The sequence below is a fragment of the Phoca vitulina genome, unplaced genomic scaffold, assembly GCF_004348235.1.
Source record: "Phoca vitulina isolate PV1807 unplaced genomic scaffold, GSC_HSeal_1.0 scaffold2, whole genome shotgun sequence".
NCBI lineage: Eukaryota > Metazoa > Chordata > Mammalia > Carnivora > Phocidae > Phoca > Phoca vitulina.
In genome coordinates this window covers 60,972,499-60,987,058 of record NW_022589705.1, presented here as the reverse complement: position 1 = coordinate 60,987,058, position 14,560 = coordinate 60,972,499, and the positions used below count along the sequence as shown (strand labels likewise).

The window sequence follows — 14,560 nt, the reverse complement described above, 5'->3', positions numbered from 1 at the left end:
TTAAATTTTCATTGTTGCATTGAATGTAATTACTGATTGACCTACTATTAAATGAGATTTTCCTGAGAGCCATTAAAAATGGTCTCTGAAAAAATTTTTTTCTCAGTTCTGTAGGTGAAAACATGTATTTGCCTATGGTTAGTCCATGGTTTAATGCTCACAATTCAGATTTATGGCTTTCATGTGTGGTAATTCAAGTGAAACAAGGATTTAATGGAGTAACTGTAAATGTTTGATTGTATAATATAAATATCTTAAAATAGTACTTTTTCTAAGTGGTTTGAAAGATACAGTAAGTTAATTTTATGTATTTAGGGAAAGTTAACTGGGCTGTTTATTAGCTCAGCACATTAAGTATTTTTACTAGAGAAAAAGAACCTCTTTTTTTAAGCTCCTGGGAGTTACATTACAACACATTAAGGTTTATATTAAAATGACATACAGATGTTAATAAATGGGCGAGGCACATGTATTTTGGCAATATTAACTTAAATATATTTTGTAATTTGTTTTCTGAGAGCCTGTGGGTCTCAAAAAACATCCCACAAAAAATGATTAGCCCACTTAATTCTACCCAGTCCTTTTATAAATTATATAGTGGTAGTTTAAAAAATAACAGCACAACTGGGTGCTCATTGATTATTCAGAGGTTGATTGTCCAGATACGAATATCCAGACTTTGCTTTTCCATTTTACCTTTTGCTATTTCCTTGCTTTTTAGCATGGAAACAAAATCCACAAGTCCCTTTACAACCCATTTCCTGATCCATAAAATTTTTGTTAGGGGCTTCAGCAAAACTGTACAAAAGGGATTTGGATTTATCTGCATGTTTTAATTGTCCACATTGTTCTTGTTTGCTTTATCACTCTGAGCAATAGGCATTAGCTCAGGACAACGGCTGGATCCATCTGATAAATGTTGCTGACAGACTAAAACCATTTACTGTTTTCATAAAGTTTTCAAGGCAACTTTAGGAGAGATAACTAACTGTCCTTTACATTTTTTTTTCTTAAGTTTCTGTCCACTGGAAGATTTAGTCATCTTTGGATGCCTCCACAGAAAGTTTGTTTTTCTCTGCGTATGAATGAAGCAGCATTATCAATAAGGTATAGACTTTAAGCATCTAAAATTAATTGTGATCAAAGGAGGAGCAACACCTGTATGGTTCGGATCCCTGTATAACATCAGTGCTTGTAGGCTTCAAATTTCTTGTCCCTGAGAAAAAGAAGTTGAAAAAGGTAACTGAGGGTTTGCCTCAAGAGTCTGGTCCTAGTGGTGAATGCTGAATGCTTATAAGATTTGGTTGGCTTTGCAAAAGTTAATGAGCCCAGCTTTTCTCGGGGAGGCCTCATAAGAGTTCACCCTGTCATTTAGGATCTAAAAGCAAGTCTTAGACATTGTGTGAATTGGGAAGCCTGGATTATGCTATCAAAAAGACATTGAGATTCGCCTCCAGCACTGTCTATTCTAGAGGTGTGGAAATAGACTACATTCTGCCAATTCCAGAACCATGCCACACAGACAAAAATGCTCCATGTATTCCAAGCCAAGGATTTCTGGTGTTTGAGCTATTAGCCAGTACCTTTTCCATCCTTAATAGTGAGTGGCCCAGAGGTCAATATAAGTCAGATCCAACTTTAACCTGATAATTTTATGGTTTGACCAGCAGTTTAGCAAAGGATGGGCTTTAGAATTCAGCTGCCTGGCTTTAAATCTTTCTGCTGCATAATAGCTGTGTGATCTTAGGCAAGTTATTTAACCTGTGTCTCAGTTTTCTCATCTGTAATAGTCCCTACTTCATAGGATGGTTATGAGAATTACATACATGTAAAATGCTTAGACTAGCAAGAGGTAAATAGTGAGCACTTAATATTAGCTATTATTTTTCCACCCAAAGCATATGGTATGTGGTGTTCTGAACGATTTGCTAATGATGTGTCGGAAAAACCCAATCCAGTTATTTGTGAGGTGTTAGCTGTGATGTGTCTGATTAAACTTGAATGTCAGCTTTTAGAAGTCCAAAGGAACGTTTAGTAATTGTCTTCCCAAAAGAAGGGCTCTGTTATATTTTGTCACTTAACAGTTGGTTTTATATACTAGAAACAATTCATACATTCCTCATTTAGAAATGGATTTTTCAAGCCCCGAAATGAGGTTCCTTGTTTATGGACTTAACCTGTTGGGCAGTGATGAACTTTGCACTAGATTTCAAAAGAGCTAATGCTAACCAAAGCAAAAAGGCATTTTCCAGCCTTGGAAAACTGTATCTGAGGTGTGTATGAGAAGTTCCCATTTTGCTTGGTTTTCAGAATCTAAGCACCTCTCGTTTATTAGTGAATTCGTATGATGGTGCTGGAGACATAAGGAAACAGTTGTTGAAAGGCTCACTGTTAGGCTTTAAATTTGAAGCAAAGAAAAAATCCTCATCATCTTAGAAGAAAAACTTGGGAGTAACTCCAGAGAAAAGTCTCCCTGGATTTGTTTTTCTTCATGATTCTAGCACTCAGCAGGCTGAGGCTTTCTGAAAACCACCTGGTGTCGTTCTTCAGTTGCTGGAACTCTTTCACCTGGGCCTCAGCCAAGTCTTGTGTTGGCATTGGCCTCTTAGGGTCCTGCTTTAGCTGTCAGCTTATGACTTTTTGCTGTCAATGACGAAAGCTGTCTTGGAAATACTCCCATTCTGACTTGAGAGATAAGGAGTAGGGAATCCTGCCAACACATGGGAGAGCTGATAGGGACCAGCATACTGCTGGCAGCCACCCTGTGAGTCCAAGGGCCTGTGACCAGTGAGAGGCAGAGGTAGACTTTCCATTGCTGAGGGCCTGTTTAGATCATGGTACACAGTTGCTACTTCCTAATGGTGGAGTTCCTCTGTGTAACAGGATTTAGACTTTCCCCAAATGAAGATTATTTGCTCTCCAAGTGTGCTAGGCTACTATAGAGGCCTTTGATTGAGAAAGCCTATCATTTCTGGTTGAGTGGATATAAGGCTTTGGCAAAAGGTAGGGAGGTATATATCTCTTGTCTCACTTTGGATATGAAAATCCAAAAATATACTTGACCAGAGTTAGAACCATTGACAGCAGGAAAGAGCCTTAATCTAGTGCAAATTACTAATTTTTTGAGGGTCCATGGCTTTCCCAAGGTCACTCTGAAAATTAGTAACAAAGCAGGGACTAGATTTCAGGTCTCCTTACTTCTAGGCCAGAATTGTCCACCTGATAGTTCCCTCTCCAGGGCATAAGAGCTGGAAAGCTCTGCACTATTAGAGAATTAACAACCAGAAATGGCTGAAAGAAGATAGAACAAGAAGCCCAGGAGAGAATTTTCACCTTCAAAGCTTCCACACAAGGATATGGTGTTAGATACCTGACATTTTCACCCAACTTCACAAACATGTTTTTAATATAAGACTATCTCATAAGCTGCAGGTGGGATAAAGGAGACAAAACCCCACTGATTTCTCTTACCAGCCAGACTGTAGCCATGGCAGCAGACAGAGGTAAGGTGACATTGGTTAATTAATGAAGCCCAACAGGAAATCAGTAATAACATTGACAAGGAAACCATCCTAGCATAAATTTTTAAAAATAAAAGTGCCTAAAATGAATGTTTAAAGAAAAGTTTTTTGTTAACTGCAGTTTTGCAAGTTGTGCTTGGTATCCTGTGATCAGTGCGCTGTTTTTTTTTATACAGCAGTAGGTATTAGTGTTCCAATATGTGAAGGAACCACAAAAGGCCACCCTCATTCAGCAGCCTGGTTCTAGTCATTCCTCTCACCCTGCCCTGCCCTGCCCAACAACCTAGAAACAGGCTGGTCTCCGAGAATCCAGGCTTTGGAGAGCAAGCTTGCAGAGGGCTTGCTCTTGGTGGAGAGCATTCTTGTGTCTAGTTCTAACAAAATGAGAAATTTTTTTTTTTTTCATAGCATTTCTGCTCTGACAGTACTAAGTGCAAAAGAGGATCCTGACTGAGGGTTTTCTGCTTTGTTTTCCTAATGAGAATTTGCTTTACTTAAAACCTATGACTTCATTATTAGTCACAGAAGGCTGGTTGACTATGTTAATAATCTACCCAGCCCCTGGCAAATGTTCAGAAGTGTTTGCTAAAAATCCAGCAATGCTGGAAGATTGGAGAAATTGTCTGTGGTTCTTCCCTTACAGAAATTGCATTCATGTATCTGAGGAGTCACATTTCACTCGTGTACATGATTTTTTTCCACCAGGGAAATGGTTAAGTTGAAGTATGCTGTCATTAGCTTATGAATGGTAAAGCTTGGTGTCTAGTCACTGAACTTGAGTTCTCGCTGTAACAGTCCCAGAGTTTGCAAATTCAGATGCTTTTCAGGGACAGAAGGGTAATATAAGTGTGGAGAGCAGCCTCTACTCCGCTCCAACTTGATTGTTGCCTTGTTGTCTTATAGGGATGAGCCCAATGTTGCCAGACTGGATTCTCTTTTTTAAATAAGAGGCCAGAAACCAGATTTGTGAAATATCCCCATTTTTAAATGTTATTTTAAAAACATTTAAGGCATTGTGTTGTCTAAATAAAACATACCTGGGCCATATGGCTTCTGATCCAGACTTTTCTGCCTTGCCCAAGAATTCAAGCAACACATATTTTACTGAAATAGATGTTGCATGATCTCTTAAGTGTATGTTTTATTAAATATCTCTTTTCTCTTAACTGAAAAATCTAAAACATACACAACGGGCCAGGAATAACCATTCTAAGACAAATGCTGTCAGTAAATGAATGTACCTCATAGTGAAGTACAGAAGATTTTTGTTTTGTAAATTATTCCCAGCTGTTTGGCCTACAGTGAGGATGCAGATTGGTGTCTGAGAACCTCCCCCCACCAACTTCTTGGCTTTGGCACAGAAAGGGCCACACAGCTCCCCTTCTGTCAGGCCTCAGCAACTCCCATTCCTTACTGGTAAAGATTTTTTTTCCTACAGATGGATTCACATGTCTTTTTAGTGAAATAATTTTCATTTGATTTTTTAAATTGGAAAGTTACTAAGGGAGTGAAAATGAAGTGTAAGAAGTAAGGTAGTGGGTGTCAGTGTGCAGCATCCGTGCCCAGCCTTCAGAAGCCTTAATGGTCCTTCTGGCCCTGGAAGCTGAGACATTGCTGAATTTTGAAAAGCATCATATACAGATTTACCTCCAGATTAGTATGGGTTAAAACAAAGATTTACAGGTGGTGGGTTTTTTTGGTTTTTTGTTTTTTTAAAGCCAACTGTGATCCCATTAATATTTCTAAAGAAAATGTAAACTGTTCATACATTCTCTTAAACATCACAGTGAAAAACAAGTACCCGTATGTGTGATAGGGCAGGCAGAGGACTCCACCTGCTCCGTCCTTGGTAAAGGCCCTTGGCCACACTGGTGAAAATGCCGGCTTCCCTTCTGCATGGATACCTATGTCATGCTATCCCACTGGAGCACCGGTGGACCCCAAAGGCAGGGCAGGGGGAGGGGATCTTTTTGAAATGTTTCCAGGAGCTCTGTCCAGCTGTTTCTGTCTTCCAGCCTGGAGTGCTGCATAAAACTACAAGGACACTGATGAGACCATGGATCTGTTGCCATTCTCTAGGGAAGACTTGGCTTGGAGTATGGCTGCCTGGATTCTAAAATGTGTCCTTGACTCCATGGAGTAATTCTTGTAGTTTTGCCTGGAAAAGACCAGAGAATCAGGCATATAAGGCTGCTCTAAGAAGTGCTTTTCCTTCAGTCTGAACTGTAGGGGACTAGCAGGCCAAGGAAGATTTTCAGACACTTAATCCCTGTCTCTGTCCAAAGAAAGAGTTGGGCCTTGTCCAGTAGAGAAAAACAGAAAGGATGTGTAACCCCTTACCCTGGTATTGTACCCTCTGGAACCACTCTTACTCCTGTTGAGTAACTTGAGGGAATGAATTTAAGAAATAAATCCATGGGGCTAGAAGGCAGGAGACCTGGGTCTTCCTACCAGCCCAGCAGTTGGCTTGTGGTGTGACCCTGGGTAATTCACTCCCTGCTTCTGGGATTCCAATTCTCACTGGCAAATTGAAGAAGCCTCCCTATACCAGGTGAAAATTGGGTTCCCAGGGACACAGGCCCAGCCTCTGGCCTGCCGTAACGCCCTTACCAGCACCCTTCCTCCCTGCTGTCTGTGCTCTACTGCCCCAGCCCGAGTGAAGCTCCTGAGCTCCGGGGGAACAAAGGACAGACCGACGCTAACCACGCCTTACTTGGCAGTTTCCAAGAGTTTGACAGCCTCTTCATTTCTGCCTTGCTCCATAAACAGTAGGGCCAGCTCCAGCAGGGCGTTTGGTATCAAGTAGTGATCATATTTAATCTTCTTTTCACTGTGGGACAGAGGAGGACATGGCTTATAGGCTCTGCCCTTGAGATATCCTTCACAGTCTTCCTGAGCCTTCCCCAAGTGGGAGGATCTAATCCATGCCTTCACGTGGGGTTTCCTGATAACGAATCCTAGTTGTTGGGGAAGGTTCCCACCACATAGCCGTAGAAAGGCTTATGATCCACAGGAAAGCCTTCCAGTCCTCTGCACCTAGGGCCTCAGTTCCCTGATAACTTATGGCTCATGCCATGTCCTTAGCTCATGCCCACTGTCCCCAACCCCCTTTGTCCAAGTTAAATGGTTTACTAAATTAGGAAGTCTGCTGTCTCCAGGCTGGCCCTTCTGACCCACTCTCCATGCTGCGTCAGATACTCTTTTAAAACCCAAACCTGCCCTGCTCAGTATCCTTCCTGATCTTTTCTGTCTGCAGGATAAAGAGTAGCCTTGTAAGCAAAACATCCAGGCCCTTCTCAGTCTAGTGCCCCTTATTTCATCTATAACCTTTTCCCTCTATAACTTCACCCAAGCAGGGAAGGACCTAATCACTGTCACCCCAACCTTGGGTGTTTATCCTGTGTCCAGGCATTTGCACATGCTGTACCTACTCCCACTTAAAACTCCTGCTTTCCTTTCTCTGCCTGATAAACTTCCCAGTTAAAATGGCATCCCTGGAAAGCCTTTCTTGGTATCTTGCATTGTGTTTAGGTCCCTCCTCAGGGCACCTACTGTCCTCCCTGCTTTCCTCTTAACACAGCCTTGATCATACCAGACTTGAGTTGCCTACAGCTGTCTATCTGTAACATTTGTGCTCCTCAAGGGCAGACTTGAATTACAAACTCTAGGAGGCACCATTCACCTAAAACTTCAGTGTGGATGGACTCCTGTAGGTGGGCAATCTGGTGGCCCCGGGGAATGAGGTCTAATGATCTGTGCCCAGCAAGGATCCTGGCATAGAACAGACACTAGTACAAGTGTAGTGAATTGGGGGTAGGCTAGAGTCAAGCATTGGAGTGCATGTGAGGAAGGAGAGACCCTGCATATTCTACCCAGGAGACATGGGCCCCAGCAGTAGGCATCCTGGAGTGGGAGCAGCCACAGAGGCACTTACTTGAAAGAGATGCTCCTGAAATTCTCCTCAGCTTCCTGGACACGGCCTAGGTATTTCAGACAGAGGCCTTTCAGCAACTTCACCAAACACTCATCATCCACTGAGTACTCATTCTCTAAGAATAGGGGAGTGAGGGAAGAAGACAGGCTTGTTTATTTCTGCAACAGTTACTCATGGATCCCCTACTCTGCTGGGCCCTGGGGACAGAGAGGTAACTCACACATGGTCACTGTACTCAGGAAGCTCACATCTGGGGAGGAAAGACAGATACTGAGACAGTGACAATGTAGTGAGATCAGGATTGACTGAAGGAAGCCCAGGGGCTGTGGGAGCCCAGAGGAGGCCTTGACCCTACCTGGGGGACAATGGACAGCTTGGAGAAGCTACCATTGAAGCTCAGTCTTAGAAAGGGAAAGGACCACACTAACCAGGGTAGAGAAGTAAGGAAGGACATTTTTAGTAGAGGGAAACTTTAACTGTAAAGACCTGTGATCTGACTCAACCTGGCAGTTTCAAGGGCCGGGGTTAGTCACCTGGGCCCTTTTTCAGCATCTCTTCAGCCTTGGTGATAATCCCAAGTATCCCGTCTGTGAGTTCCGGCTGCTTCCCAATCACAGCATAGCCATTCCAAATGTACATCATTTCCTGAGGGCAGGGGAGCAAGTCAGTCCAAAGGTTTCCTCCCCAGTGGGGCCTTAGTTTCCCCAGCTGTAAATGGGCAGCTCAGATCAAGAGGATCACTAAAGGCCCTTCTAGCTCTAATCTTTTATGACAGATCTCAGCCCAGCCTATGAAGGGCTCAAAGGGGCCATGGCAGGGAGCCTCATCACTGATATTGGGATCTCACCTTACACCAATGCAGATCATAGTTTTTTGTTTTTTTTTTAAAGATTTTATTTATTCATTTACTTGAGAGAGAGAGCGAGCGAGCACATGAGAAGGGGGAGGGTCAGAGGGAGAAGCAGACTCCCCGTGGAGCAGGGAGCCCGATGTGGGACTCGATCCCGGGACTCCAGGATTATGACCTGAGCCGAAGGCAGTCGCTTAACCACTGAGCCACCCAGGTGCCCTGCACATAGTTTTTAACTACTCTTCTGCTCGTGGCTTCCCTGGGTGGTTATCATGCTCTCTCCCAACCTCTCTGTGTCCAAACTCTTCCCCTATACTTTGAGGACCAGGCTATGACCCACATTCTCCAGGAAGTCCTCCTCCCTGCTCATCTGGCAGGACCTCCCATATTGGAGGAACTGTATTTACTTAAGCACTTTAGGATTTCCAATAGCTCTTAAGACTGTCACCCTGTCTCTCTTCTCCCAAGGCAGTGGGCTTGAGTTACCATCATGAAAACTATGCAGGACATCCGGATTCCTTTCTTTCCTCCACTGCCAGGAATCTCAGAATTCTAAATTAAATGTTCATTTATAGTAATTCCATTAGCATTTCCTAAACTATGAAACCAGGTAATAGATGTGAAAGTGATTTGTATACAAAAAGTTCTAAAAAGATGTTATTGTTTTGGTTCTTTTTATGTTCTAGGGAGGGAATTTAAGTTTAGAACCAGTATTCCTCAAATGGTGTATATGGTCCCAAATTAGCAAATGTTCCTTTAAAGAAAGAGGTCTGTGGCCAAATAAGTTAGGGGAAAAAAAATCATCTTCAAGCTTATTCTTGGAGACTTACCATACATATTATATAAAGGCTCCAAAAGGTCCACAGTGTATAAACTTTGTTTAGGCCAGTCTTTCCCAAATATATTTAATCACAGAAACTATTTTAGGCATAAATAGCATTTTGCAGATTGTAGTTTGAGAAATTCTCCTAAATTCCTGGTATAGTCACTTCTTGCCCTTTCCATCACCCCCCATATGATAATAGTTTTATTGTACAATTTAAACTATAAACAGCTTCAAAATGTGTTTAGAAATAATCTAGGATACATAATAAGCTCTATATTGATATTCAGTTTTTGATTCATAAAATATTTAACAGTTTATCAGCTAATTCTCATTACTGCTCTATGAAATGGGCAAGATGTATATCATTCCTAATCTTATATTAAGGGAAGGGGAACCCTATCCAAGGGCACATTGTTAGTGAATAGTGGAGCTGGGACCAGAAAAAAAAGCAGTGCCCTTTCCACTTTTTTGGCTACCTTAGTATTTGAATAACAAAACTCTTAACGAGCTGGGAACTTCTCTGATGCCTGCTCAAATCATGCATGGAATTAGCATCATAACAGCGGTTCAGAATCTGGGCTCTAGAACCATTCTAGGTTTAAATTCTAACTCTTCAACTCACTAGCTGTGTGACCTGGACAAGTTATTTTATCTTTCTACTTATATCTTACCTATTTATTAGATATTTTATCTCTCTACTTACCTATTAGGCCTTATCCCCATCTGTAAAATGGGGATACCACCAGCATCTGATACTCAGGGTTGTTGTGAGGATCAAATGAGGCAATGGGTGTAAAGAACACAGTCAGTGCCCTATAACATGGTCCTAGGCCTCAGAAAAAACTTGGTCCAGTGAGGGGGACAGTGTAAACAGTTATAATCATGTGACAAGACTGAAACAGATGGGTGGGAACACAAACAGCTGAGTGATGTCCTTGCCTAAGCACAGGGGTGCGGGCCTGCTCTCTCACCTTGAGGCGCCTGGAGCCTGCTCACCTGTCTCCCTGCCCCCACCAGACCAGTACTTTCTCAGGCAGGGGCTGGCTCTGGCCTATTTGTGTGCTTCCCTCACAGTCCCAGGTAAATTGTGAAATCCTTTTCAGGGCCCTGAGGCATGAAGGTCTTTCTCCCCCATCCACTTCCCCCTGGCCGTAGCAGTATCTCTGGCTTTCAGTTAATCCCCACAATCCAAACAAGTACAGGGACAGTCTAGACCCTCCTACCCACCAGAGCAGGGATTGGCAACGAGATCGGTTTGGGGGAGAGGTAGCGTCTGGACTTCCGGATAGCAAACTTCTCTGTAGGTAGAGATTTCCCCGCAATCTTGAGCTTTAGGCCAGGCACTGCTCTGTGAAAGAGATGAGGGGAAGAAAAAAGCTAGAGAGGACTGAGATCTCCAGCCTGCCCAGCCTCTGCTTGGCTCCTCTCTGGGCCTCAGTTTCCCCAGTTTATATGAGGGACTGTGTCGGACTCAACAGCCTGTGGCTATGGCCTTATATCACAGGCCCTGCCTCCAAACCCGACCACTTCCCGAGGCTAGGTAAGAGGCCTCCTCACACCAGCTGGCAGAGGTGAGAATGTCAGCAAACACCCCAGGCCTGCTTTGCTAGTTGTGACCTTGTGAGGTCTGAGGCCAAATAAGTTAGGGGAAAGTTCCACTTTCAGGCCCAGAAGGCCCAGCAGAAGTCTGACCCCAGTTCCACAGGGGAGATTAACACCCAGAGAAAGGGAAGGACCTGCCCACAACTGCATGGCTCAAACCTTTAATTAATCTGCCACGCGAGTTGTGGCCTCCTTAGCTGTTTCCAAGGGCAGAGTAACATGCGTGCAGCTAGGCAAGCCTCCACATCTGGGGCCTCACCCACCCAGCTCCATTCCCACCCTCCGATTTCTGCCACAGTCACTGGGTGTGGCTGTGACCCTCAGGCCTGAGCCATCCAGCTGGATCTAGTTGTGAGGTTCCCTGCCAAACACCTCCCCTGCTTATTCAGTGTGGAACCTCTCTGGGCCCCCGTTTTCTCATCTCTGAATTGGAGATAGTGATATGAAGGGGAGCAGAATTTGTCATCCTGAAATATGCCTCTTTGGCATAAGGATTATTAGGCTGGTTAAGGAACAGCAGATACAGGAAAAGCTCTGAAAACCTAGTAGCAGCTGCCCTTTTGTAAGAGACAATTACACTTATAAGTGAGATCTCCCAATAATAAGGGCTTTTCTCCTCTGTACCTGGAAGAGGATGACAAGCCCTAGAAACTCTTAAAGGAGAAAGCAGAGCCTTAAATCTGCAGGACCACCTTACCCTCCTTTACTGTGCTTTGCCTGAAAACCTCTCAGAACTGGCTCTCCACCCCCCAACATGTTCTGTTATCTTTAGCTGGGGATGATATTTAAGGTGATGGCTTGGGCCATTTCAGTGACTCAGTTTTCCTGGGTCTCGCCCATGTATACAGGAGGTATACATGTTATTAAACTCTGGCCTATTTTTCTCCTGTTAATCTTTTATTATTAGGGGTGGGGGGAGTATCTCAACCAGTCTCTAGCCAAGAACCTAGAAATGTAGAGGGAAAATGATCCTTCCTCCCCCACAGATACTTACTGTCCCAGGCTTTCTGGAAGAGCTATGAGATGGCGAAGTGGAGGCACTTGGTAAATGATAAAACACCCTACGACTATGACAGCAGTTAGTGGGAAGATCAGGTTACCACCACTCCCAGGTCTGCAAGCTGGGGTCAGCCCTCACCCAGGACTGGAAGAAGGCCCGAGGTTCCATCCTCAGCCTGCTGAGGCTTGAGCCCTGCTCTAAACCCTTCGCACAAGGCAATCAGCAGCACAGATAAGAATAAAAACAGCTGCTATTCAGTGGCTCCAGGCCCTACACCAGGCTCTTCAATATAGTCTCTATTTGATTCACAAAACAACCCTGCAAGGCAGAAGTGGTTATTCTCATTTTATAGCTGCTGAAATTGTTCACAGTGACACAGCTAAGAAACGGCAGAGGCTGGATTTGATCCTGTTTGATTCCCACATTTTGGTTCTCTACTGTGCTTCTCTGAGTAGAGCGGGCTAACTCAGCAGAAGGGACCTCAGATCTCTGAACCTCAGGGTCCACACATCTATCCCACTGACCAGAAGAAAGAGGCTCAGTGGAAAGGATGTTGACAAAACCCCTTTCTTGAGGCCGGGGCGGGGGAGCCCTCTGAACAGATTCAAAGGGCTGGAACAAGCAGCAGTAGGAAGTGGTGGTGATGAGACACATGGGGCCATCCTGGGGGAGGGTCAGGGAGCTCAGAAGCCCGCCACCTCCCTCCCTGGTGCCCACAGCTCAGGGTGGCTGTGGGCAGATGTGGCTGAGGCCCCGGACCCACCTGAACAACTCCACTTCATCATCCCCAAACGGCTTGTAATCCTCTTTTCCAAACATGCTGAGGTAGGCGGCCTTCATGTATATATAGGTGGCCTGGGCAAGGCAGAGTAAGAGTCAGATGTAAGCAGCCCGCCCTCCACACACCTCATTCAGACCTCACAAGGCCAGCCCGGTAGCCAAGCCCCAGGGGAGAAAGTGAGGGTGAGGAAGCTGAAGCACCTTGAGGACGAGCTGGGAGCTAAGTCCTGGAGAGGCCCACATCAAAGCTGCTTCCCTCTCTCCTCTGATGCAGCGGAGGGAAGGACTCGGGCAACGAGTGGGTGTGCGGGGCAGTGCTGAGGCGAGGATGGACACACAAAGGGCAGTAAGGGCTTCTGGGAAGCAATTCCTTCAGACTGGACTCTTGAGAGCCAATGGGATGATTCACAGAGACCTGAGAAAGGACCTTCCAGACGAGGGGAACAGCCTGAGCAAAGCCAGGGAGGGGCCGAGATGTGTGGTAAGAAGGCAACAAATAGGTAGCGGCAAGTATGGAATGCCTAAAAACAGAGGTGGGAGGCCAGAAGAGTCAGGGTCCCTGCGTAGAACTGCCTTCCTGTGTGCCAGGCACCGTACACACCTCACCTCACTTGATCCCAAAGACAATGCCAGAAAGGAATCTGTACCTTGCCTCTGCTTCCTGGCTGGGACTGCAGAGCTTCTGGGGGCAGAGCTGGAAGTGACCCCAGGTTTGTGTGCTTCCAGGGCCTTGCCCACTGGATCCACAGCCAGGCCTGACAGGGAAGGTGCAGCTGTGCAGAGACCCCCATCCCCACCCCAGGGTACATCCCTGAAAGCTGCTCCCCTTCCCCAGGAGTCCAGCCCTCCAGAAACCTGGCTATGTCCTGCCCCCCAGTGGCCGAGCCTTGAACCTCAGCTCCTGCCACCAGGGGCTGTGGAGGAAGAACCTGGCAGTGGCTCACAAAGAAGTACAGGGGGGTGGAGAAGGAAAAGGAGCAGGACATCGTGGAGTCGAGTCTCAGGAGAAGGCAGAAAGCAGCCTCCACCTGGGGGCCCCTCTCAGGCTGAAGCTCAGGGCTACTCCTAGTTCCACTCTGCCCTCCATACTTCCATCTACCCTTCACAAAATGAGGAAAAGCTGGTCTTTGCAGGGGTGGTGGGAAGATCTCTCCCCCTCTGAAACCTGTTGCTCATCCCATCTTTAACCTCCTGGTGTCATCCTTACCTTCTCCCTCTCTGCCTGGCACTGAGTAAGCAAGTCCTCATGATCTGACCTCCTCTATAGCTCTTGAATCCCACTGGCCTCGCCCGCACTCACTGCACCAGCCTCCATCCCACATCCCCGCTCCAGGCCACCAGGGATGTCTTTCTACTGCCCTTGTCCATATGGTTTCCTAACCCATCTCCTTGCTCCCATCCCTGTCCCTGCAGGCCATTTCCACACCACCGCCAGTCTGTTCTTTATTTAATGATTTTATTTAACAGAGAGAAAGAGCACGAGTGGGGAAGGGGCAGAGGGAGAAGGACAAGCAGAATCCATGCTGAGAGTGGAGTCTGACATGGGGCTTTATCCCATGACCTGAGCCAAAATCAGAGTCGGATGTTTAACCAACTGAGCCACCCAGGCAACCCCACTCTGATCTTTTTAAGTCAGGTCATGTCAGTTCCTCTTTGAAATCTTGGTAGCCCAGAATGCTTAGGATAAAATCCAGACTCCCTGTAATGGACTGTAAGCCCCTACCCTGTTTCCTCCCCCAGTTTCCTCTCCAACTTCATGTTGTTTCCCTCTCACTCACTCTAGCCACACTAGCCTCTGGGCTGTTCCCAGAACACCTGAGATGCACTCACCTTCCCCACCCCTGCATCTTCAGTGTCCTTTGCCTGGAACGCTCTTCATTAAGAAATCCATATGGCTTGCTCCCACACTTCATTCTGGTGTCTTCTCAGACAGGCCTTGCCTGATTTTTCTTTACTGCATATACCAGCCTGATGACATACTGTACACCTATTTGTGTGTTTCTTATCCCTCTTCCCACTAGAATATGAGCCTTGAGATGGAGGGGTC

The 14,560-nt window shown here is 45.5% G+C and overlaps 1 protein-coding gene across 6 annotated transcripts in view; it reads right to left on the bottom strand.

Annotated features, from left to right (window-relative positions):
* Window positions 1-1,000: 1,000 nt before the first annotated feature.
* The window catches only part of TTC39A (tetratricopeptide repeat domain 39A), a 56,482-nt gene continuing 42,922 nt past the window's right edge, over window positions 1,001-14,560 (bottom strand). For 5 of the 6 annotated variants that reach the window (XM_032429273.1, XM_032429315.1, XM_032429300.1 and 2 more), the window contains 6 exons: window positions 12,497-12,588; window positions 10,359-10,479; window positions 7,989-8,100; window positions 7,456-7,570; window positions 6,235-6,351; window positions 1,001-5,679 (listed from right to left, as the gene is read on the bottom strand). In XM_032429273.1, the coding sequence (XP_032285164.1) occupies window positions 5,556-5,679; window positions 6,235-6,351; window positions 7,456-7,570; window positions 7,989-8,100; window positions 10,359-10,479; window positions 12,497-12,588 (681 nt within the window). In that variant the 3' untranslated portion in view covers window positions 1,001-5,555. Of the gene's footprint in view, window positions 6,352-7,455; window positions 7,571-7,988; window positions 8,101-10,358; window positions 10,480-12,496; window positions 12,589-14,560 lie in introns of all 6 variants that reach the window. The other variant, XM_032429309.1, reaches the window with a different exon arrangement.